This window comes from Seriola aureovittata, chromosome 18, assembly GCF_021018895.1.
Source record: "Seriola aureovittata isolate HTS-2021-v1 ecotype China chromosome 18, ASM2101889v1, whole genome shotgun sequence".
Lineage (NCBI taxonomy): Eukaryota > Metazoa > Chordata > Actinopteri > Carangiformes > Carangidae > Seriola > Seriola aureovittata.
Window position 1 is genome coordinate 5,189,345 of NC_079381.1, and position 26,395 is coordinate 5,215,739.

A 26,395-nucleotide genomic window follows, 5' to 3' on the forward strand; every position below is an offset into this window, starting at 1 on the left:
AGCTGTACACACAGTGGTTTCCAACCTGAATATGAACCATATATATGTATGTGTATGTATATATGTGTGTGTGTGTGTGTGTGTGTGTGTGTGTGTGTGTGTGTGTGTGTAAGGAATGAAAGTAAAGAATGAGAGTCAAGAGGCCATTTTACAATTTGTAGCTGATAATCAATGCTTGAGTATTTGAAGCATTGTTGAATTATCTAATCTTTTCCATGTTTGAATTTCCTTCACTGATTTGTCTTGAAACACAGTCGGCACACCTGCAGGCAGACAGCACCGTGCAGATTAAACCCAGCTGATTTCTACCAGCCTTAATTACTGTGTGTCCTCTAAAGACGCAATCAGGGCCCATTGCATCCCTGGCTTCAGTCTGCCTCTCTGTGCCTGAGCTTAAGCACCATGAGCATATTCATCAACATCATCATCATCATCATCATCTCTGTCGAGGGCCGTTGATGGCCCGTTTGCTTATCTCATTCATTGTAAATTGTTAAACTGAGTGAGCCTGTCATGATCGTCTACAGTCACACACTTCTAAACAAGTAGTGACAGCACAATAACACGGTGACCACAACTGAAGTTTACATTAAGATAGACAGTATTTAACAGTTTGGGAAAATTAAGAAATTATACTTTGCTTTCTACAAACACTTGACAAAAGTTATATCTTATGCTTTTTCTATAATTAGAGTGAAGTACTTTTATTCTGACATGTTTAATAACAAAAATCTGAAATGGCTTCAGTGACAGTCATGGTAATTCAAATTCACCACTGTCATGTTTTCTTGGCGAGCACTTTCCAAAAGTTACAAAGTGCTTCACTCGCAGCAACAAACTATAAACCCGCTTACGGAAAGTGTACAGACAGAGCTCAACAAGTCTGTGCCATAAAGTACTTGCTGATTCCAACAGCAGGAGAGCTCTCTCTCCTCTGGCTCTCGTTGACACCTGTAATGATCTGCCAGTGTGTAAGGGTAGACTTGGAGAAAGTACACCGCCATATCCTCTGCTCAAGGCGTGCAGGGCTCCTGACTGTGCCTGGAAATGGAAAATATGGAGCTCTGTAACTCTCTAATTGAAGTGTTATGGAAATATTTTTGTAAAAGTCTGACAAAATAAACGTAGAGGGATATGTCCCCTCCAGGAAGAGAACAGAGGAAGGACCTGAATTCACTGAATCTCTACAGATATTTGTACCAGGCATCACTCCGCGTTTACTCTGGTGTGTATTTTTTACAGGGTCGGTTGCCTGTGAATCTCTCATCAGGTGTCCCTCTCCCTTCTTTTCAGGGTCCTGAAGCACTCTGTGGATGCTACCTACGAGGATCAGGGCCCCAGCCCGGGCTTCCGCATGGAGACATCCATCTTCTATGTGGTCTACTTCGTGGTGTTCCCCTTCTTCTTCGTCAACATATTTGTGGCTTTGATCATCATAACCTTTCAGGAGCAGGGAGACAAGGCCATGTCGGAGTGTAGCCTGGAGAAGAACGAGGTGGGAGAGTGGAAAGAGGCGTAGTTTCTTGGGTTTTTTTTTCTCTTGGAAAACAATGAGGCCCCCCCCCTTCCCCTACCCTACATGCAACCATAACACACACTGATTATCTCTGAAGAAGTAGTAGCTTCTGAAAATGTTTTTCTCATCCATCACAAATGTTGTCTTCATTAGAAATCAGAGCAAATGCTGATCCACTTCTAAATATCACTTGCAGGCAAATTATATCTGACAAGACTTACAATTCCCTCAAACAGAATAAAGTAATAAAGTCCTAAAAAGGAAAGCAGTGGGGTTTATCTTGCCTGCTCTCTTCATCTCCACTTCACAGGGACTTTGTTCAAATCATGCTGTTTTTTATTTTTTTTATTTTTTTGTCTGTAAAGTATTGGCTGGTGATCAAAGAGCAGCTCATCTTTTGATATTACAAAATGTTTAGACAATCCTCTGGTGGCTTGCCAGCTGTCTTTTATGTTATTAGACGTAATTTCCAGCGCTTTTTTTCTTCTTTGATGAAAGGTGTGAGAGGACTCATACACAGTCTGTTTTTGTTTTGCTTTTTCATCCAACAGAGAGCTTGTATCGACTTTGCCATCAACGCCAAACCGCTGACGAGATACATGCCAGAGAACAAACAGTCCTTCCAGTACAAGATGTGGAAATTTGTGGTGTCGCCTCCGTTCGAGTACGCCATCATGACTTTAATCGCCCTCAACACTGTCGTGCTGATGATGAAGGTCAGTGATTCCTCCTGCTAATGAGGCAAAGCACCGATTCTTCTCAGATGCTTCTCAGCCAAAATAAAGTAGTGCAGTGATACTCATTCAGTTCCCAGTGTGATACAACACACTGCTGAAATATTAAAAAGGGATTGCAAGAAACTGTTTCCATAAATCTGAACTATTTAATAATTTAGTTCTAAAGGCGGAGATGCAATTACAACAGCCGCAGTGGTCTGGCCTTGAGACATGGTCAACAATTAAAAATCAAACAGCACCACAGCCAACACTTCTGCCAAACACTGCCTGCTGCTCTCAGGGAGAAGAGCTCGTGTCTTGGCAGTTCCTTTATTCATCTACTCAGAGGAAAAAATCTGTGAGGGAATGAAAGAGCCAGTGTGTAACGCTGGTGACGGGGAGGAGCTCCACGAGTGAAAACAACTTCTACATTATCCAAGGCCGTTTCGAGTTTACTTTTTTTTGTCAGGTTAGATTATTATCACAGTATCCTATGTCGTTTTAAATCAGGCAGCAAGAAGAGTGGAGCAGTCAAGAAAAATTTGAACTACTGACTAACCTGTATTTATTTATTTATGCTGTACTATTAGGTGACTTTAAGAAACAGCACTGTGCTGTGATCCATAGATCTTTGTCTACTGTATTTTTGTCTGTCCGTCAGCACTTTGAAAGGCTGCTCATATATACTGTTTGAAGGAAGTTCGACATTTTGGGAAATGTGTTTAATCTCTCTCTGGTAGCTGGAGAAGGGAGAAGATGAACACCACTCTCATATCTGTCCTTTAAATGTGAAGCTACAGCCAGAAGCTGGAGACTGGCAAACAGGGAAACCGCTAATCTGGCTCTGTAACTAAATCTTCTTACCTCTAAAGCTCACTGATTAATGCACTATATCTCATTTGTTTAAACTGTACGAAAACAGAGTTTAAAAACTATAACAACAATTTTGTGTATGGATGTTTCTTGACCTGGTACAGTAGCCTCCAGGAGTTTTCACTGAAGCTCAGCCACATGTGTGGCTCCAGTAGCCAGATAAGAAATCCCTTTTCACCGGGATTAGTTTTTAAATGAGATATTTCAAACAAAATGAACTAAAACTCCACAAGAGAAGGTGACAGTAACAAACCTAAAGCTGTTTGTCACCTGCCAAAAACACCAGAAGAAAAGAAGTAGCCAAACGTTTGTGTGTGAAATGTTTAGCTAACTAACAACTAGCTAACTAGCTCATATCCAGGACTGTGATGGAGAGTTATCAGAGGGAACATTCACTCAGACAATAAAAATACAGACTCAGAGAAGAGAAACAAATCTAATCAGCAACCTTTCATGTGGAAAAAAAGGAACATAAGTTCACGACTTTCTTTAAAGTTTCTTCCTCAGCTGCTGTCTGGAGCGCTGCTCAGCATCAGTGCGCCCAGTGAGCCACAAGCTTTAATCCAGCATATACTGTGTCTGTCAGTATTGTTTGCATTTCCATGTTATATTTTCCTTCTTCCTGTGACACATGAATTCCTGAGTGACTAAAAGTGGATGAGGGCTAACGAACAGAAACTAACACAGATACACGGCAGCAGAAACACACACAGACCCAGACAGTTTCAGCGTCACAATCACCTGCCGTTATGGCAGTGGCAGGACACGGTCCCCCACTGATAGTGACAGGATTAGAATTTATATCTGCAGCTGGGATTGACAGATGCATTTAGACACCTTTTAAACATCCTGCTACACATCCAAACGTTCTGCATCTTAGCAATAAAACACAAAGTTGTCCGTAATGCTTCTTGGTTACATTTACACTCGTAGTGCGAGTGTCATATCTGATCTGTCCAAGATACTTCTTCCCTATTATCTTTCAACATATGTTCAGCGTGTGTTTCTCCTTTTGTTCCCAGTTCTACGGAGCTCCAGACCTCTACGAGTCCATGCTGAAATACTTAAACATCGTCTTCACAGCCCTCTTCACACTGGAGTGCGTCCTCAAGATTATTGCCTTCGGTCCACTGGTGAGCTGTCAACACCATATGCTGCGCGGCACTCTGTAAACACTAGACAATTATTCACTGTTGTGTTTCTGTTCACACACATGAAAGAAAATCTCCCTTTCAATATGCAAAACAGCCAGAAATATCGGTCTGAGGGCGACTGCGTTTAACAGCTGTAACTGTGCCCGAGTCCTCCATTGATCAAATCCTTTTGAATGTTGAAATCATTTGTAAGATTTTTGAGATTTGGTCTGTCAGCCGTTACAGACAGACAGTCACACTATGAGAAACTTGGATGGGTGTTTCTTGTGATTTTATTTTTAAGGGTTACATAAAGAAAAAATTAGAGGGTGTTAAACTTGTTAAAAACACCAATTAAAAGGTGCAAAATAATAATTTAAAGTTTCAAATTCAGGAATGAGGAGGGTGAACTAGTAACAAAAAAAGGGGACGAAAGGAAGAGTGCGCAAAAAGAATAAATCTTCTCTCAACATGGGGCCGTCTGGCCTCCAGCGAGGCATTTCATCTCTGGCTCCGTTCCATTTACGAGGCCCATTTATTAAATAGCTTTTCTCACACACCACTTACCTCCACCTGTTTAGCTGTTAAGCCCAGACGAATGGGTTTGCATCTGCTGGTATCGACAGTGAGCTGCTGCATCTCTTCAGACTGCAGCTGCAGGGCCTGGCAGCAGCCTCTGTCCTCAGGAGCTGGATGATTGACCAGTCTGAGGGGATCCGGGCTGCAGGCGGCGGCTCAGCAGTTGGTTTATGCAGGGACTGTTTCAACATTTGTGTGTGTTGTCTATGCACATATAGAATTTTGTGCCCTAGAGGTCGTTAGAACAGTTTTTTTTTTTTTCTTCATTCTTTGGGAACATGTTCGTACATCGCTGCAACTTCTGCATATCTACATTGCCCTTGGTGAGGTATATATTTGACCTTATACATAGACTTTAACTGTGCATTTAAATTAGCAGAATTATGTCATGTTAAAGTTTACTTCCTGCAGCGGTTGTATGAACCTGTTCTCACAAAAAGAGTTGCAGTGGCGAGAAAAAGTATGGAAGCTTGAGGATTCATTTCCCCCCTTGATGATGTCGAGCTGCCCAGACCCAGAGGCAGCAAAGAACCAATCACGGTGCTCCCTCCTGCCTTTCTTTCACCGATGGCAGTGCTGTGTGTTTTTCCCAAAAAATTCAACCGTAGTTTCACCAGTCCACAAAACATTTTCCCAGTAGTGTTGTGGAGTGTCAACCTGTTCTTTGGCAAACTTCAGAGCTCAGTAAAGTGGTTTTGTTAGAGAGCAGCAGCTTCCTCCCTGGTGTCCTGCCATGGACATAATGCTCCATGCTGCTGCACAGACATACACCCTGATTGGCATATGATAGACTCATGGACAGAGATGTTAACCATCTCCAATGAATCCTTTACTTTTTTTTTAACCTCACTGATCATTCTGGGTTGAGCTTTCGGAGTTGTATCAGCTGGGCAGTCACTCCCTACAGAACTAAGTCATCTCCATTTATAGAAAGTTTGTGTGACTGCCGACTGATGAACTTTTTCCAACCGTGAATGTTTTAATGATTTATTCAATATGGACAAGAACGAAGCAATGATTTGTTAATTAATTAAAATAGCTTGAGTTTGTTCGTTATTGTAACTTAAGATCTGACCATATTTTAAGACAAAGTGAGTGAAGCCTCTGGATTTGTCTTGTCTTGTTTGCATTTTACTGGCTCTCTAATTAACTCTCAATGTTTTGTGAGTATAAGATGTACAAAAAAAAGCTCAGCTAGTAGGATTGAAAATAAAAAGTGGTGACCTGTTGAAAGTTTGAAAGATGATAAGGGTTGAAAACATGGTGGATCCCCCTGTTTCATTACAAAAAGTATTAAAGATATAAAAAAGAAAACGCTGAACATTTTAAAGTGTGAATGAATTCCCTCTGTCCTGTCTGATCTCTGTGTCGTCTGTGTCTTGTAGAACTACCTGAAAGCAGCGTGGAACGTGTTTGACTTTGTGACTGTGCTTGGAAGCATCACCGACATCTTGGTCACAGAGATTAAGGTAAGCGATCATCATGGCCCCCCTCCCCCCTCCGATGGTTGGTGTCCTCGGTGCCATTAAACCAACCAGTCTCCCGTGTGTCACTGTGAATATGAGTGTCAGTCTCAGTGCATGCTCTGGGCTGCAGCAGTGGTTGAGACAATAGCAGGGCAGCATGCTGTGATACAGGAAGTAGAGTCAGGAGAACTGTGATGATGTATGAAGTTGGGATGTAGTTCATATGCAATAGTTACTTTTATAATGAACATTTACATTGGGTTGGCAAGTAATTATTATTTTCATTATCGTTTAGTCTTTGTATTGTTTTTTTGATTGATGAATTGTTTAGTCTATAAAAAGTCAGAGAGAGTGAAAAATGCCCATCACATGTTGTTGTTGAGTCTCAGCTGACATCCTCATGTTCCTTGTTTTATTCGACCAACAGTTTAAAAACCAAAGATCTTCAAATTACAGTGATACAAATGCAGCAAACCCTCACTGCTGTCCAGTTATAGAAATGGTCGATTGAAATGAAAATTGCATTTTTTTGGCAGTTGACTCACTGACATAAGCAATTACTTGACTAATTATTCACACACTAATTTACATGCTGTTGTCTTCATTATTGATGGGCCTTTTTTTTTTTTTTCATATCTGACCAAAGTGTTGCAGCTTCAAATCATGGATGTAGAAGTCATGCTTTGCTCTCGTGCTCTCAGTCCTCAAATCACAAGCTCAGCCGAGCAAACCAAGAGCAGAAATATGAAATCCTGAGAATCAATACATGAAACAAAGGCAGACGCAGGGCAACAGGAGGAGCATTACTGCCATTACAGTTCGGAGCATTTAGTTTCTTCTATTGAATTACAGCAGAAGACAAATAGACATAGGCATTTGATTACGGAGACAGAGGACTGAGGCTGGGAACTGTAGCTTTCTGTGTGGCAAAGTCTGTCTCACTCTCTTTATGTGATCATTAGTTCTCCTTTCTGTCTCTTCTCTCTCGCTTTCTCTCTCTGGTTTTTTTTCCCCCCTTCTTTTGCTGTTTCCATCTTCTGCTGTGTCTTTCCTGGCGCCTGTGCCCTCACTCTGTCACATCTGACACCTCTAGACGGTAAGTGGCTTTTCTTGTTGGCCGCTGATTTTTGTAATTTCCCCCGTCAGTGTGTGTTGTTCTCTCCCGCAGTCTTAGTTTGAAGTGTCTACCTACTGAATCCTCAGTGTGACATGATATAAAAGAAGGAGACCTATAAAACTGTTAGAAATGTCTGCTTGAACAACGACATCATCATCTGGAGCAATTTGAGTTGCATAAGATCTGACGTGAAAATATACACTGCAAAGAAAAAGCGGTTTAGTCTCCAGTCCCTGCACTTTCTGTTGTTCGTCAGATCAGTGCACCAGTATAAACAAGGTTTGGATCTCAACTAGATTACTTTGTCTCATCCAGTGGCATGTTTTGTACTTGTTAGTAATGTGTTGTACTTGTCATACTCACTCGTTCAAACTGACATTTTTACAGTGCAAGTCAATTGAAATAGTTGAAGTAAAGCAAAAACACAGATTTTTACACTAGTAATCTAGTCTTTGCCATCTGTGCTGCTTGGATTTAGGGAACTGAGGAGAGTCAGATGAAAAAATCAGAGTCTGTGACACATTTTGTATGAACAGGCCGATTTCAGCCAATTTCATTCCTGTTGTATTTCGGTTTTTGGTTTTGGTTTTTGTTACTTTCTTGCTAATTTGTATTAAATAACCAACCGAATTCACTTTGATTATTTATACCAATAATTCTATGAGATTCATTTAAATGAAGCTGAAGAGTAAGTAACAGTCACACACGTACAAAAGATTCCTGAAGTTAGCAGACTGTCTGAGTTTTGTCACTTCCACAGCAACATCTACTATATATAAAGTTTACTAGCATTAGCCAGTATAAGCTACTGGTCATAAGAGACCCAGTGGGGCTAAAGAGGCAAAATGTTGTAATTTTGGGTGTAATACGTCCCTGTTTTCTCTCCCAGGACAAGATGATCAACCTGAGTTTTCTGAGGCTGTTCAGAGCTGCTCGTCTCATCAAGCTGCTGCGGCAGGGCTACACCATCCGCATCCTGCTGTGGACCTTCGTTCAGTCCTTCAAGGTGATGAGACACGCACACACACACACACACACACACACACACACACACACACACACACAAACACACACAGTGACCCAAACATGCCAACTTACAGTGTGTGCCTCTGGGTAAGTATATAAAACATGTTGAGTGAGTAAGTAAACTGCTTTTATGTAGCAGGCGTTTTACAGAAAGAAATTACACAAATGTATAGTTTTATTGTTAGATTTATAGTTGAATAAATGGATATCACGCAGAATAGAAATAGTGTGATAGAAGGCTTGAAAGCCGGCAGAGACACGCTGCCGAGTTCCTCTGTTAGTGTTAAAATCGAACTAAATAGCTCTCAGCAGACAGCAGTTCGGATTTTCACACAGTGCTGGTTTGCTCTCTAAATCCCCTGGGACAAGTTGAGTTAAATGCGGAGCGCTGGGGCGCAGCTGAGGGAATTTGTAGCAGCTTTAATGTCGGTGGTGAGAGCTTTTAAGCCCAATGAAAATGGACAGTAGCTGCAGATTGTTAAAAGGTGGCTATTTAATTACAACAAATGCTCACCTCCTCCTCGCAGAGATATAAATAGCTGGTTGAAACAATCGACCCTGCAGGTCAGGTTGACTGCTCTGTTTCTTAAATACGACTGTAAAATCTTACACCGGCGCTAGTACTCTGTGGAGAATCAGCTTTGTGTGTGTGTGGTGTGTGTGTGTGTGTGTGTGTGTGTGTGTGTGTGTGTGTGTGTGTGGTGTGTGTGTGTGCAGAGAAAGAGAGAGAGATCAAAAAACATGCTCAAAGGGTTTTGTGTATGTCCAATGCTTACAATAACTGTGCGTGTGTGAGACAGAGGAGAGAGAGAGAGAGAGAGAGAGAGAGAGAGAGAGGAGTGACTGTGTAGAAATGTGTGGTGACGTGTATCTGTTTGTGCTCCGAGTGTCTTTAAGCTGTGTTTACATGTTTGTTTTCAGGCTCTGCCGTATGTCTGCCTGCTCATCGCCATGCTCTTCTTCATCTATGCCATCATTGGAATGCAGGTGAGTGGGCACATCAGCTGCACTAAAGCGAGTCTGAATGTAATCATCTATAATGGATGCCTCCTAGAAATGTCGCATTTCTCAATAACCTGAAAACCCGTGGAACTCGCCCAAAGGTACCCCTTTAACTGTTTTGGCTGATGAGACCTCGTCTCAGGACTGTGGGGGTGTGTACGGACTGTGCATGAGTGACATCGCCTGCGATCTCCTGTTAGTTTTTTTTTTTTTTTTACACCTACTGCAAGACAACTATCATTAGTAGTGGTCGTACATAATCCTCAGCATCTAGGATCAGCGAGCGGTAAGACGTTTGAAAGTTAGATGAGAAGATCAGAGCCCCTCTCATATCTGTCAGTTATATTGAAGTGAAAGAAGGGTGAGTCTGTGGATGGGCTCAGAAATATGCAGCCTGCACAAAGTGAGCCCCTCTCCTCTCCAGAGACATTTAAAAAAAGGAGGAAAGTATGAGTCACATCTGCACAATATCAATCCAACACAACAGTTTTTGTCAGTCAGCGGTTGATCCAGTTCCTTTGTGAGGTCCTAGTTTGTGCTGTTGTTGTGTGTTCGTATTGTATCCTGAGACTGAGGCTTAGTAAAAAAAAATTATATTCATAAGCTTCACAAACCAAGTACACGTCACATGAATTGCATAATATTGTACAGATATTTGATTTAGTGGAGGCAATATATATATAAAGGATCGCCTAGTCCTTATTCCCCTCAAAGTGTATGTGAGATTATGGTGTTAGTGCTGAAGAAGTAACCGGTTGCTGTTCCTGTACAGGGTCAAGATGCTACATTCATATTTGACTGCTGTCAGGTCTCCTGGGTCCAGCAGCCAGCGTTTATAGGCCAGCAGGATGGACATGCCAAGGGGCAAATGAATATTTCAAAAAAGGCCTCTGGTTGTTTTACTGGACTCATAGTAGGATCCACTATCTATCCATCCATCTATCCATCCATTATCCATACCGCTTATTCTTATGGGGTCATGGGGGGGCTGGAGCCAATCCCAGCTGACATTGGGTGAGGGCGGCGTTCACCCTGAACTGGTCACCAGTCTATTCACACTCACATTCACACCCACAGGCAATTTAGAGTCACCACTTAACCTCAACCTTCATGTCTTTGGATTGTGGCAGGAAGCCGGAGTAAATTCAATATACACATAGTTTACTGTGGAGAAAAACAAATCAAGAAAATGGAAAAAAAAAAAAAAAACTTCATAAGATAAGGTTTAATTGAATGAAACGATGTGGTTCGGATTCAGGCTCGGGCCTCTCACCCGTTGGATTCAGTTTGTTCAGGTCTGAAACCAATGGAAACATTAGATAGTCAGGGTCAGATCAACAGTCAGAGTCTGAAAAAAAATATTATTCCTAACACTATTATTTATCAAGAGTTTTATCGTCAAAAACTCTGATAATCTGCTTCATCAGGAGGGTGGACAACAAAACAACTGAGTAACTGTCATCAGAGTCTGGTTCAAAAGGTGCAAAATCCTGATTGGTGCACAGGAAGTATGTATGTGACATCCTGTATTCCCCACTGAGCTTTGCCGTCTTGATATCAGTGAAAAGTCGTGGGAGAAAAAAAAAAAAAGACAAATAGAAATCTCTCATGTGAGGTAACTGTGCTGCTTTCTCAGGTGTTTGGAAACATCGAGCTGAATGAGGACACCGCCATAAATCACCACAACAACTTCCAGACCTTTTTCCAGGCCCTGACGCTTCTCTTCAGGTAATCCTCCTTCTATACTCCAAAACGCCTTTTACCACAAATAATCCAGTAACTGCTGATATCGCAGATGGTTGAGCAGTGTTTGCCTCCACTCTTCGTGCACACGTGCGCGTAGTTTTACTGTGATCTGTGTGTGTGTTGCAGGAGTGCGACAGGCGAGGCGTGGCATGAGATCATGTTATCGTGTCTCAGTAACAGACCGTGTGACAAGCTCTCAGGAACTCTAGGGAAGGAGTGTGGAAGTGACTTTGCCTACTTCTACTTTGTCTCCTTCATCTTCCTCTGTTCCTTCCTGGTCAGTATGAAGAAAAAACAGAGACTCGTCCCGTCCAGCAGTTCGTTTCAGCCTGTCAACTACTTGCTGGAAGTTAGAGCTTTGTTACTAATTCTCATCTTCTTTTTTTTTAATGATCTAAAAACAACATTTTTATTTAAAAAGGAGAGCAAACTTAAACATGGTTTGAACTTATTTTCACCCCAGTTCACACCCCATGAATCCAAAAGTTATGTTTCCAGCTGTGAAAAGAGCCTGTTTGTAATTCACAGTAAATAGGGACATCTTGCAACGCGCATGACTCAGAAAATGTTGCCAGTTAGAGAAAGTAAAGAGAAGAATTGGAAGAAAATGCAAATGAGCTGCTGATAATGTGAGGAAATCCTCTAAACAAACTCTGTTAAACCACTGAGTGTTTACTCTGTAAATGGAATTTTTAATCAGATCACCTAGATATTTGTGTTACTGATTTTTTAATGCAATGTTGACACATATTTATAATCTAGTAATGAAAATAAACAGATGAGTTCATGGTTGGTTTTTGAATTAAACCCATAAGATTAAGAAAAGAGATTATTGATGAATGGTTGCCAACAACAGCAAAGTGGTGTTATGTTATGATTTTGGTTCAGTGGAGTTGCAAATGGGGTCAGTTCTGATAAAATGCATATCACATGTAGGAAATGAACCAGTGCAGACAACATGGTGAACAGGGCTAAACCACCAATATGGTCCTTTAAATGGAAATTACATAATCTCAATTATACAATCTTATAATTATTATTATTATTAAGTATTGAGTAACGTTGTCAATCAATGGAGATCTTCTCTTCACTAATCTTCTAATCTTTCTATTCAGACTAAAATCTTTGTTTTCATTCACCAGATGCTGAACCTCTTTGTCGCTGTCATCATGGACAACTTTGAGTACCTGACCAGGGACGCCTCCATTTTGGGGCCTCATCACCTTGATGAATTCATCCGTGTGTGGGCGGAGTACGACCCCGCTGCCTGGTAGGTGCTGTGGCCGCATGACCTCTGACTAGTACAATTGTGTTGAAATGGGAGGGGGGGGGTAGATTTTGAAAGAGAGGGAGGGCGAGGAAACACGAAACTCTCAGAGCAGTTTCTGAGTTCCAGCAGGATGACTCTGTGACGTGGAAGTGGAAAAATCCCATTTTAGGAGCAGTGGGTGAATGACATAAAGCCTGAGCCCGGAGTGTAGGCTGAGGCTGGTGACGAGCTCCCCTGTCGGCCGGACTGATGCATGTAAATCCAGCGTTCCGCTTGGCGTCCACTCAGCCCTCCTCGCCGCTAAGCTCCAAAGCTCCTCAGTCTGTCACAGTGGTGTGAAGAGAAACGATTCCTGTGCCTCCAACAAGGGAATACAGGTTTATGTCAGCGCCCTCTCTGCCCCTTACACCCACACTGTTTAACTTGTGACTAAAGCACAATGCAAGTTTTGAGTGAGACGGTGTGAGGCGTAATCTGTCTCAGATTATGTAAGGCTCATTAAGTTTTAACGAAGGCTTCGCAGGAGCCTTGTCAGTGACTCAGGACTCCAGGAGAGGTGTGAGATGTGAAATTGCCATCACCTAACAGACATAATGGGGGAGGAATTATTATTTATACTCTTGAATATAAACGAGCTGCTCTCAGAGGTGTCTACAGTAACTTTCAGCACATTTCCAAGTGCTTTAACTCATCATTATGTCAGATTGCAGCAAGGAATGAATTTAAAGCTCATCGTTTTCAGTGTTTATTGGTTTTCACTGGTTCCTGTTAAAGGAGCAGATGGTTTAAACTGGACTTCATGTCCCTCACACTTTAAAGCATTTTTTTTTCTATGTCCACTTGAGTTTACGATAAACACGAGGGCGTAGCCTTGTCCTAATCTTTTCTGCGAATTTTGGTGTTTAGTGGGGAAGTTTACTTTCCACAATCAAGCATTTACATATTTTACATAACCTGAATACTCTTAGGCCAAAAAAAGAAGAAAAAAAAAATCACCAATAATTTAATTCCTGACATCTTGGAGGGAGATTAGAAACTGTAATTAGACTTTCACTCTGAATGCAGCAGAGCTGTAAATGATTTTAATATTCAAAATGAGCACATTCTCAAATTTTGTCAGAAAGATAAAAACTGAAACTAAAGATTATATTGTATTTTCTATGCTGCCACTGCTTGATATTTTTTAATGCCCTCTAACAGATAATAGAATATCATAGATAGATGTAATGAAATATCCTGTGACCTAACCTCTTGAACGTGTCTCATCTTTTTCAGCGGGAGGATTTGCTATAAGGATATGTACAAATTGTTGCGTTTTATCTCGCCTCCTCTGGGCCTGGGGAAGAAGTGCCCTAACAGGGTGGCTTATAAGGTTTGCACTCCCACACAGTCCTTTTGTTTTCAAAGGGACCGTGATGGTTTCGGACTGTGAATGTCTGTTCTCATTCCCTGCGGTGCCAGAGAATGACCCGACCAAACACACATACAAACATGCATCAATCCTCCACTAACCAGCTGGCAGGTAACCATGGCGAGTGCAGGAAACAATGCCGCAAGTCAGGCTCAAACAAACGGCATCACATGCGATGTCTAACATTTTCCTGCTTCTAAACACAGGAGTGAAAGAGGAGTGGGTAGTGAAGAGAGAGCATTGTGTGCTTTGTTTCCACTGTGGTTACTGCTGATGTCTTTTAGCATGCAGAAACAAAGGGCATCTTAAAGGAATATTCCACCAAAACTTTTTCACTCTATCGTTTGAGTCTGAAATACCACCCCCACCCCACACCCTCCTTGGAAGGTGGCTCTGGAAAGTTTGTAGCTGCTCCTTTTACAGTGATGACAGCTGTGGAGCCAGTGGTGATCTCACCTGTGGCAAAAAATGAGGAGAAAGAAAGAAACATCAACAGAAACTCAAACGACTCCCGCAGAGTAATCCACTTTTCCCCTGTTGATCAGTACGTTCAGCACATTCCTAAAGCTATGTTTCTGACTGTAACAAAGAACAGTAGCAATGAAAGAATATAACAGAACAAAAAAAAACCCAAAGTTTAAAAAACAATAAGACAACAGGACAATCAGACAGGGATTGAGGGAAGCAGCTCAAACTCTTGTGGCCTTTTACCACACACAAATGTCTCTTGACTGCTGCTCACCACTGATCTTAACTTGCTACCTTTATTAACTTGTTCAACTAATTTTGATGTTGACTTTCAGGTTAAAGACCAAAGTTAAAACAGACTAGGTTAAAGATCTGTGACCCTCAAAATATTCTCCATTGTTCTTACTACGACTGTATAAGGTTAGGGTTAGTATTTTGGGGGGTCAAGGACATCACGGTGGGGTCACTACGCCAAACTCACTGAACAATCTAGTGCTGTTGTCGAGGACTTGATATCCCCACTTTTACTGGAATTCTTAGACAAGCAAATGAAAAAATAATATGAATACGCTACAAACTTTTTAGAGCCAACTTTCGAGCCTACAGGTGATGAGTGTTTGATACTCAAAAGGTTGATTTACGTCAGTGTATTCCTTTAACATAAAATGCACTCTCATTCCCAAGTGCATATCTTCCACCAGGATCCCTCCATCCAGCATCTTTGTACAGGGAATCCTCCGGAGCATCCTCTCCTCCTCCTTCCTCTGGGATCCATTCCTGAATCTGTGAATCCGGCTGGGATGGCATTCCAGATCATCATATCCTGGAAATCTTATTAACAAGGATTTCTGTGTCTCCCTCTTTTTTCTCTCCCATTCTCTCTTTTGGATTTTTTTTTACGACTTTCTGTTACGATGCAATTTCCCCCTCCTCCTTTTAATCCCTTCATCTGGGAAATCTTCATCCCTCCTTCCATGGCCTCCCACCGTCTTTCCCCCGGGAAGCGGCCGCATGAGTTACTGCGATATGTACAAGATGCTTCGCGACATGTCCCCTCCACTAGGTTTGGGAAAGAAATGTCCACCCCGAATCGCCTATAAGGTAGAATCACTCCTTCCTCCTCCTTCCTCCCTCCCTCCTGCAGTCACTGCTGGTTCCCTGCTTCCACCTGTCAAACATCTTCAGGCTTCTGTCAGTGTGTTGCAGTCAGTATCTTCTGGCCTGCTGCTGTGTTGTTCTTTCTTTTTATCTGTGACGCTCTGTGGTCTCTTCCTGCTCTGTCTGCTGTAGGGCTGTAACACTAATAAATGAAAATAGATCAGAGAACTGATTTAAAACCATAATATTTGCCTCCACAAAGTCATCTTGGTGAGAAAATAAGAAGTGTTGGTTATCAAAACATCAGATCCAGCTGCTGGTACAAAGCACACTGAAAGAAATAGGGGTGCTATGTCTGTTTGGTAGTTATAGCTGCAGTAGTAAATGGCCTTATATCTCATATCTCACTGAAGCCCCCCTGAGCTTTTAAGCCTCTTTTAGCTGACATCTTTTGGTTTAATGACAGTCTCAGTGCCCTCATCAACACCTAGTGGACCACCTAGAAGCTTAGGAGCCAGGTCAGGTCAGGAGTTCGTAGAGACCAACTCCAGGAGCTCATGGGGCTTTCCCAAGGCAAAGCTTAGGGTTAAAAATGTTTGTTTTTTTTTAGCCTGTTTTACAGCATGAGGTTGCATCTCACAGATGTCTGCAGTCTGTCTGAAATAATAAAATATTTGCCTGGGGGTAAACCAATGTTTCCACAGCCTGTGCCACGCTCTGCTCTGGCCTGCCATAGGCTCATGCAGTGGACTTAACATACATCCAGTGAAGAAGAAGAAGGGCAGAGTGGATTTAAAATGCTGGTCTTACCCCAGGCACTTGTTTTATTATTCCGAGCTGACTGTACACATCTGTGAGATCGAGAATATACCTTTGAAGAGAGGCTACAACCTGCTGGATAACTGGTATTAAAAAAAAGAAGCTTTTTGTGATTCTGCCACACTATGGGCAGAGCTTTAGGGATGGCAACATCATGAAATTTTGTAGACACATTCATGGTCCCCAGGGGATGAATGGCACTGACTTGGGTGATCTCTGAATTTTCACCTAGCAACACCATGAGGTGATATTTTTTGGCTCAGAGTGAGATGGATTGACAACTATTGGATGGATTGCATTGACATTGGGTACAGACATTCATGTTCCCCTGAGGATGGAGTTGACTGTGGTGATAGCACCATCATCGGGTCAAGATGTCACTCTGTCAGATATTTGCAGAACTACTGTTATTATCTTAGACCTGACACATGTGGCCCATGATTATATGTAAGACTTGTATACTAGAGGAGTGGGAGAAACATATACAGTTGAACAATCCTCAGGTAGTCCCTGTGCCAGCTGCTTACCTCTTAGCATGCAGACTTAATGTGAGTGGTTCCAGTGCATGCACAGCTGTCGAAATGAATCACGTTTAAAACAGCCCTGCCCTTGCCCCAGTTAAAAATATCTGGGTCTGACGTGGTGGCATCTCCAAATATAACTCCTGTTTTTGTGAATCGACAGGGAAAGACATGAACAAAGACACAGAGAGAGCAGCAGTGCACTTGAGAGCACACCCCCCCCCACCCCCACCCCCCCAATCTCTATTTTTCTGTTTTGTCCCTCCCACTATTTTGCCATTGATCATGCTCCTTGTTAAATTTCCCCCCTAATGAACACATCTTCCCCTGATAGTCACCTGTTACCCTCCAGTTTCCAGTGTTATATTCTGTCTTCAGGCTAAGCTTCACTCTCTCTTTTGACTGATCTCTCTTTCACCATGTCGAGGGATTTCTAACCCCCCTTCCCCTTCCTATAATTGCACTGTGTGTATCTTTTGTGTGTGTGCGTGCATATGAAGTCTTTGTCTGCAAGAATGTGACCTCTGCATATGTTCTTTAGAGGCATCTTGCTGTCTTTGTATTTTTTTTGTTGCTCATGTCTGCTCTCTGTGTCTCTTACTGCAAGCCTTTACATGCGTAGATGTTTTCCAGTAAAGGCACTTACTCCCCCTCTTTCTCCTCTGTTCTTTGCCTCTCATCGCTCCATCTATTCATATGTATTGTTATGATCCCACAGTGAATACACTTTCTCTTTTTCCTCTCTCTCTTGCTCTCTCTTTCTGTTTTGCCTCAACTCAGTTTGAATCACATGGGAACCATCATTTGCAATTTTCCTTTTTTCACAAATATTTCTTCTAACCTCTTGTTTTTTTTAATCAATAGTTTCTATATCCAGTCAATGTCTGTGCTTCCCTCACTATGAATGTGTTGCACTAATTCAAGCATGTGTGTCTGTATGAATCACTTCATTGCAGCATCGATCCTGCAGTCTTGCATGGCATGGATTTATCAGTTTCTACTTTCTACAGTCAAAGCCTGATGAATTTTTAAGTTTCATAACATACTGTCAAAGCAAAAGTAGTGATGAATTAATAATAACTGAGCCTCTGTGCTGCCTAGTATCTGTTGCTAAAAATCACTGCAGCAATGTGAGGCCAGTGACTTTTTTTTTTAACTTAACCGATTCATCATATAATCTATAAAATGTCAGAAAATAGTCAGATTAGAGCTCACGGTGATATTTTTAAATTGCTTGTTTTGTCCAACCAACAGTCCAAAACACAATTTATAATGATATAAAACAGAAAAAAGCATCAAATGCACATTGAAGAAGCTCAAACCTGCAAATGTTGAATATCCTTGCTTCATAAATGACTTGAACTAGTAATCGTTTACCAAAATTGTTGTTGATTACTTACTCAACTCGTCATTTAATTGACTTTTACTTTCAGCAAATATTTTAAAATCATTTCAGGTCTTTTCTTCATTCTGGTGCAGTGACCTACTTTATTCTGTCTTGTTTCAAGGCACATACTCATGTTTCCAGAAAACTATTGAAACATTAAATTGGAAGTGACTTGAAAAATTTGAATGGTCTACTCTTTCATTTTAGTCAGAAATGAAGGCAGTTTCACATTATTTTAGTCTACCTTAACTGTACTCACATGCCCATATGTAAATATATGTTAAATATTTATTGGTCCTCTCATCCTCCCATTGTTTGTTGGGACACATCATCAATAAACCTGCACACGACTGCAGTGTCAAAGACGGCCACTTGATTTGTTTGACTCAGACTGATGATGCTTCAATTCGAGATTAGAATACACTTTTGTGTTGAGAGAGGACTCTCATATGTTTTATAGTGGAATATCTTTACAACCAGTGTGAAGAGGAGGAATGATTACAGAGAGCAGCAACTCTTTCAGTACAAACATGGCATGAATATTGCATTAAAATCAAGTGTATATAATGAAGGAAGTGCTGCTGCATGTTTTCAGCAGCAATAAGAGTTTAGCATGTTCACAGAGCTCATGGTGCTCCACATTACAATTTAAGCAGCCCCCCCCCCCAAATTAACAATTGACAACATTATTCCTGATTAATCTATTAGGTTATTAATCAAGCAAGAATGCCAAATGTTCACTGATTCCAGTTTCTTCAGTGTGAGAATTTGATGCTTTTATCTGTTTTATCTGATGAACATCATCATGGAATAATTTATAGACTAAATGATTAATGAGGTTATCAGAAAACTAATTAACAGATAAATTGATAATGATACTAATCCTTATGTACAGCCCTTACATGTTACAGTGACTCTTTTTTTACCAGTTGTTTTATTTTTCTAGTAAAGTCCATCTTTTCGCTCGATTGACACTTTTATAAAATTAAAATGATGCATTATTATTTATTTGATTATTTATAATAAGCTCTATTCACCTGGCTGTGAACCAGAATTGTTTTGCAAAGCCAAATTTTTGATAATCCATCCCTTAATTGAACTTGTGGTAACATCTTTAAATCAGGCCTCCTCTCCCTGAGCTGTTGATTATTAGTTCCTGGTTCACGGCCCCTCCTCTCTTGCTTCCGTTCCTCTCAGCGCTTGGTGAAGATGAACATGCCCATTGCAGATGACAACACAGTGCATTTCACCTCCACGCTGATGGCCCTGATCCGCACAGCCCTGGAGATCAAACTGGCATCTGGTGAGAGACTAAAACTACAAAATCCAGAATCCCTTGCGGCTGCACTGGCGGTCCTGATGTTAATGTGAATACTGGTGATCGCTGTGGCGCAGATTTGATGTGACGTGTTTGTGGGTGCGTCCCCAGGGGTCCTGGCGCAGCGTTTGTGCGATGCCGACTTGAAGAGGGAGATAAACCGAGTCTGGCCCAACCTGTCGCAGAAGACCGTCGACCTGCTGGTGACGCCACATAAATGTGAGCCACAGTTCTGTTTGGTTTAACTGAGCTACATTACAAACAAGTCATTTGCTGGTCACTTGACTTCTTCCTGTTTGCTCTTATATCATCTTTTTTATTTCTCCTCTTTCTTTTAAAGATGGTTTTGCACTGCGTCTTTCTTTGCCCATTATTTTTCTCTGTTGGAGAGCCCTAAAAGTTTTATGTTTTCAAATAAATGAAAAATTTGCAGAGAACATGATTCTAGTGCAACATAACTAGAATTTTCTAGTTTCTAGTTTGTTTGTTTTTATTGTTTATTCCAGTGCACTGATTGCCTCATTCTGCTGTCTTTTAAGATACAGACTCTCATTTATAAACATTTCTTGAAACAAGTTGTTTTGTTTTGGACACTAGTTGAAATGATTATACTACACTGGCATTTTAGGAAGGAAAAAAACTACTTGTTTCAGTAAAAAAAATACTATTAGGATTCAATCATAGGTAAAAAAAAATCTCCATCTTACCAAGCAATTTTGGTCTGTTATTCTCAAAACAAGTCAAGAAAGTGTCTGCCAGTGTTGTGAGATCATTTCAACTTGTGTTTACAAATCATCACATTTCACTGATTCTCATATTGTAGAGAATTGTGAGTTTTCTTGATGCTAGTGAAGTGATATGCATTATTGCGTTTTCTTTTTTCTTCTTTCTATTAACACTCATCTATTAAATCAGGATTAAACATGTGATTGATCAATAATAGATAGGCAATGATAGTAAATGCACAGATTGAAGATGACAGCACAGCTCAGCTCACACCGGCCACGCTCATACTGTTCATGTCTCCTGCTCTGAGCTGTGGCGCCATCTACTGCCGTGATGGAGGAACTGTGTTCTCTGTCTGCTCTCTCCTCTTCTAGACAATGAGCTGACCGTGGGGAAGGTCTACGCAGCGTTCATGATCTTTGATTACTATAAGCAGAATCGTGCCAAGAGACTCCAGCAGCAGCATCCTTCAGGAGGAACTCAGGTACAGCGTGTTGACAAAATGTTGCTGTAAAGAGTCGCATAGAGAGAATCAAACTCCAGACCTCAGTTAGCGGGATTGTTTAGAGTGTAAAAAAATATTCTAGTGCTGGTTATCCGAGACTTAACCTTGTGATATTCAAGGAAATCGTGCATTAGGTGTCTCAGATCAGGGTTTTATGTTGTTTTTGTAGTCTTGTCTTCTCTTGTCAAATTATTTTGGTTTTAGCATCACTAACCTATTTTTTTCTGTCTTAGTCATAAGCTCTAATTTATCTAATGATACAGAGAGAACATTTAGAATACATCTGTCAGTGGAGGGAGATCATATTACTTACTTAAGAAGGCTGAATATGAGAAATTAAAAATAAAATAAAATAGATAAAAGTAACAAGACAGATGATTTCTACGTTCGACCTTTTAGAAGATGGTAGAACATGTACTGTAAATTGATTTGGTGCTCTTTCACTGTTTGTACACGTCCTTCTTCTGCGGCCAAAATCTAATTGTCATAGTCAATCTAATGGCTCCATTTGTGACGTCTGCTGTTGATCTGTCCTGTAGAGTAAACTGGGGGCGTTGTTCCGTCCTGTGCTGCCCCTCACTCACATACAGGAAGTAGAACCACCAATCTGCAGCCCCAAACAGCCCCTCCCATCCGTGCCTGAACCAGAAGCTAAGCCACAGGCCCCGCCCACCACCACTGCCACCACCTCAATAAACAGGGACACAATGTGAGTACATGGAGCAGTGTGCAGTAAAAACATCATATATCTCCCGTCTAGGTGATACCACAGTATCATATCACTGTGTCCATTTGGTGCATTCACCCACCACTTTCTGTAAGTTTCCCTCTCCTCGGTCCAGTTTGGCTCGTTTGTCTCAAATTTTTTTACATTACATTTTTACTGCCTCAATTTATAACTGGGGAAGGTTTCACAAAGACAGAATTTGACTTTGGCTTCAAGCTAACTGACAGTCAGACTTCAGAAAGACATCAAACTTCATCTGTTGCGCAAAGCTGTCTACTTTTTGACTATCTGAAGTACAACTAATTTGCCATGAATTCTGGGTAAATTCTTTTTTCGAACTAAAAAACATCACTAACCAAGCACCTGCAGCTCCATTGACCCCAGCAGGAAACATTTGAGGACGTTAAAAAATATTAAAGGGAGTAGACATTTACGAAGACTTCCTTGAGCATGAAACCTCAGCGCAGCACAGACCTGTAGCAGAGCTGAGAGGCTGTGGCTTCCTTAAGTGGCAGAGCTCAATTAGCTTGTGCTAACTCAGTCTTTAGTTTTGTGAGAGTGTCTTATTTGCATTAGACTAATGTAAGAGCAAAGTGAAGACTGGCCTAACACAGCAGTCTAAAATATCTCTGTGAAACTGGCCACTGATCCTACAACGCTGTTTAGTGCCAGTATTAAAGTCAGAGCTCTTGAATGTCTGTGTACAGCTTAAACCAGAGGAGTGCCATAAAACATTCCCAGTCCGGAGATGTTTCTCAGGCAGCACAGAGGCCCAAAGGCCGGAGGAAACTACAGAGGGGCCAGTCAGAAGATGTGCCATATTCCACCAGACCCCAGGTACAAAAAACACCTGGAAAATTCCATCCTCTAAACATTATTTTTTACAATCTAACTTTCTGTGTAATCTATGTGATCTGTTACCTCCATACATGCTTCCTCTTCTTCTTTTTCTTCCAGGAAGTGGTTGAGCTGAAACAGGTGGAGAACATTTCCGATACAGAGGAATATCCCAGCCTGGAAGGACACTACAGAGCGGCTTCTCTGCCCCGACTCAATGCTGAATACTACGTAAGCTCTTCAGTGCTCATCATGCCATGCTTCTTTTTTTTTTTTTTTTTTACAGCTCACAGAAGAAGAAAAAAGAAGCTCTCTTTGGTTCATTCACAGTTGTTTTCTTTGAGCTGCATCCTTGGGATAATCTCAGGTTTGGGAAATGCAGATTCTGTGGATACCTTCAGTTTTTCCTTGACAAAATGATCAGGAAATGGGAAAGGGCTGAAAAAAGGCTGATGGGAATCTGAGTGGTAGCCAGTTAGTGAAAGCAGCCGTGAGCAAACAGAAGCAGAGTTGCTCTCTGTCAGTCCGCATCAACTCAACGTGCTGACGCTGACCCTTCCAGTCTGTTTGCCATTTTTACTGAGGAGGAAATTCAGCGTAGAGATGGACACAGCGAAATGGACAATTAATAATCGATTAATAGACTTAGAAGATTCATAAATTCCTGCTGCATAGAACTTGAGCATTGCATTACATTACATTAGGAACATAATCATCTGTAACTATAAAGACCGACTGCTATTTCTACAATACCTCACATTGAACTTGACTGATTATACCGCCCTCATTACCAGAAATCTAAATCTGTGCCTCTGTCTAAGTGCTAATACAGTCTCCAAACTAAACCATATGCTGGATAACACTGCCAGTTTTTAGTTTAGTCATATTGAATAACTGACAAACCAGCTGAGCAGCAGCAGATGTGCTGGACTGACAAACCCCAAAATACAATTTACATACATGCTGTTTTAAACATTTCTCCTCCACAGAGATAGATACACAGTGAGTGTTTTTGCAGAAAGGTCTACTAGATGAGCAAGTAAGCTGCTGTCAGTGCTGTTTTACCACCTTCAGATGAACCTTTATTTAAAGGAATAGTTCAACATTTTAGGAAATATGCTAAATTTCCTCTTTCTAAGAGTTACATGAGAAGACTGATACCTCACATGTGTCTATGTGCTAACTACGGAGCTGCAGCTGGGAGGCAAATTGACAAGACATAGTTTCTGCACTAAACTCTCCCTAAAACTGGAATTGCTCTTTGTGTACAGACTAAACACATGAGATGAAACAAGTTGATTAGTTTTAGCTTTAGAGATGTTTTAGATTTGAACTTTGAACTGCTGTTACTCACTGCCTCAAGTTTTTTTTAATCCATGTATTGAGAAAGATACTAGAGATCCACAGTATTTGTCATGTCCACAATTATCACGATATTTAATTTCTCTGGTCAGACAGTTCAAGCGATACAATTTCTTGAGCCCTTTTATATTTTGCCGATAGAAACTGTATCTTATGATCTTTAATGTACTAATCTCATCATGCAAATACAACATAAGGGGAACTATTGTTAATGTAAGTTAAATTTTTTGGAAATCCAAAGGATCCTGTTTTTAAAATCTTTTGAGTGTCTTTGGTTTACTTACCAATACCATTATGATAAAACTTCATATTATCATTCATTGTTACATTTCATACAATATTCACATTTACCTACAGTACAATAGGATCTAATCTAACAGCTGCGTTTTGCATGACTTCAGTAATCCTTTGGTTTTTATGAATTTCACTTGTCATTCACTTTTCAAAATGTTCACTTTTTGCAGTAGCTGCTCTTGTCTGCTGCATATGGATGTCATGTCAAATAATTTTTCTGTCCATCATTTCTGTGTCTCCTGGATGGAAGCACCTCTCTGATTTTTAGCTTCACTGTTTATCTGCCTCTGTGTTTTTGTATGTCTCTCTCTGTCACCCTGCTCTGTCCCACTTAACATGTGCTTTCCTTATGTTTATGTATGTTTATGTTGCATGAGGATCTCTCATCCTCTCTTTCTCTTTAAAGGATAAGTCCGGCATTATTCTATATTTTTGTTATTGTCAACAAATCATATGAAAAGACCAAAACCAACAATGTGTAGCTCCATCACTCATTAATTTCTGACTCTCCTGCCTTGTCTGCAGAACTCACTCAAGAAGTAAATCTTTTAAAAATAGATCAGAAATATATAATTTCATTATTTTTAAAAAAGGCTCAGTGATATTTTTAACAGCTGGGCCCTGTAGCTTTTAGAAAATGTTCCTCAATGTGAAGTAAATAGTGTATATTCGGGGGACTATTTTCAGTGGCGGATTGATACACATTTGGTGCTCTAGTGAGTATTTTTCCCAGCAGCAGGATGGTGGGTGTGGGACTGAGTCAGGATGTATGTTTTTAATAGTTTTTGGATGATGACGGAGCTCAGGAGATATTGATACTTGATCAATTCTTTGTTGGTTTTAGTCTTTTCATGAGATTTGTTGGCAAAAGGACAAATATGGAGTAACACCAGTATTATCCTTCTCTAGTCTCTTTTCCTCCTCTTCTGTATTCCCTTTCTCCTAATTTCAATGCCCACTGCTAATGTTTTGCCCACCTCCCTCTTGTGTGTGCTGTCTGATAGCGGAGCCACCCTCGCCACGCCCCTGGGACCCACCTGGCAGTATGTACCACCTGTTGTGCCACCTCTCTTTTTCTTTTCTTCTTCTACTTCTTCTACTTCTTCTCTTCCCTCCTTCCCTCGTCCTCTCCCGCTTTTTCTTCCTCTTCTTCTTCTCTCATGTCTATGTTTGCCTCCATGTGCTCCTCTCATCTCAGTGCAGAGTTCACACCCTCCCACCACCATGGACAAAGTGACCCTCCTACTTATACACTATACACCGGTCATTCCATGCAATTGCTGATGGACATGTTACATGCAACACGCAAATTTACATTATACTCAAATCATACCCAGAATCCACCCCAGGAAAACAATTTATATCCAGTGTATCCGGGGGTATGTCAAGCACTCTGTCCTGCCTTTCAGCCATTAGCTACAGCAGTACAGTTCTATACTTTGGTAAAATGTGGTTGTGTGTGTGTGTGTGTGTTGTTATGTAGTAATGTAGTAGTGTAGTAGTGTGTAGTTACTTTGTGAGTCAGTGTGTGATTCTGAAACAAGGCAGGGACAGTACTGCTACTTTCCTGCTTTGAAATAACTCTTTTCTTTTAATTACACCACTAAAAACCCGCCCAGCCTTATCTGTCATTTAATTTTCAGTCTTAAAATCTTATTTTTCACACGTCGAATACAGATGCAAATTGAACAAGTCCGATTTATCTCTTTTACCCCTATCACTTCAAGACTCTTTGAGTAATGTGAAAGAAACGGGATTTATGATTACTTTTTTATTAATACCAATATATGACAGCTTTTAAGATTTTAAGACTGCATACTAGATAAAATGACTTAGTAATATGAATATTTTTTTGCAGTGTTGTGATATTGTTCGCTGACTGTAACTACAGGCTGAACTGTGAGGTAGGAACAAGAGGAACAGCATAAACACCCCAAATCTGCCTGTAAAAAACGCATTAGAAGCTCCCAAGTGTTGGGAATCACACCCCAACACTTGCATTAATATGTTATCCAAGTTATGAATCCAGACAAGTACTTTTGTATTCGGAAACTAATATCTCAAAAAACTATTAACTAAAATCATTTCACATAATCTACGCAGTAACCAGTAGGTGAGGTGGTACGTTAGCTGCTGTTCCAGTTCCTTATCTCATGAGTTTGTTACCTGGTAGCTGTACTGGTCAGTAAGATAAGAATTAGGTGGGGTGAATGTCAATGTCCTTAAAGAGTTAGTCAAAGTATTAATCCACTGAGAAAAACGGGTGAATCTAAAACATTAAAGGAATATGCCGCTATATGCTAAAATCTGCTACAATCATATTTTTTAGGCTAAAAATGGATCACGTGTCGATTTGGATATGAAAGGTGTCATTTGCAGTGACAAACCTAAGAAGAAATAACAACTTACTTAGCGTTTTAGAATTTTTCAGCTCATTGTTTTGATTTCGTGGCCCACAACTGTCATGACATCATTGTT

At 40.8% G+C, this 26,395-nt stretch overlaps 1 protein-coding gene across 7 annotated transcripts in view; it reads left to right on the top strand.

The window, feature by feature from the left end:
* The window catches only part of cacna1bb (calcium channel, voltage-dependent, N type, alpha 1B subunit, b), a 170,999-nt gene that overhangs the window by 134,559 nt on the left and 10,045 nt on the right, over positions 1–26,395 (top strand). For 3 of the 7 annotated variants that reach the window (XR_008830252.1, XM_056402909.1, XM_056402911.1), the window contains 17 exons: positions 1,294–1,495; positions 2,068–2,232; positions 4,128–4,238; positions 6,203–6,286; positions 8,290–8,406; positions 9,348–9,413; positions 11,065–11,156; positions 11,301–11,451; positions 12,317–12,444; positions 15,328–15,424; positions 19,346–19,451; positions 19,578–19,685; positions 20,567–20,676; positions 21,237–21,406; positions 22,132–22,261; positions 22,382–22,492; positions 24,922–24,960. Coding sequence is in view for 6 of the 7 variants with exons in the window: in XM_056402909.1 (XP_056258884.1) it covers positions 1,294–1,495; positions 2,068–2,232; positions 4,128–4,238; positions 6,203–6,286; positions 8,290–8,406; positions 9,348–9,413; positions 11,065–11,156; positions 11,301–11,451; positions 12,317–12,444; positions 15,328–15,424; positions 19,346–19,451; positions 19,578–19,685; positions 20,567–20,676; positions 21,237–21,406; positions 22,132–22,261; positions 22,382–22,492; positions 24,922–24,960 (1,987 nt within the window). In the remaining variant the exon portion in view is untranslated. Of the gene's footprint in view, positions 1–1,293; positions 1,496–2,067; positions 2,233–4,127; positions 4,239–6,202; positions 6,287–8,289; positions 8,407–9,347; positions 9,414–11,064; positions 11,157–11,300; positions 11,452–12,316; positions 12,445–13,719; positions 13,817–15,327; positions 15,425–19,271; positions 19,452–19,577; positions 19,686–20,566; positions 20,677–21,236; positions 21,407–22,131; positions 22,262–22,381; positions 22,493–24,921; positions 24,961–26,395 lie in introns of those variants that run through there. The other 4 variants (XM_056402910.1, XM_056402914.1, XM_056402912.1 and 1 more) reach the window with 3 other exon arrangements.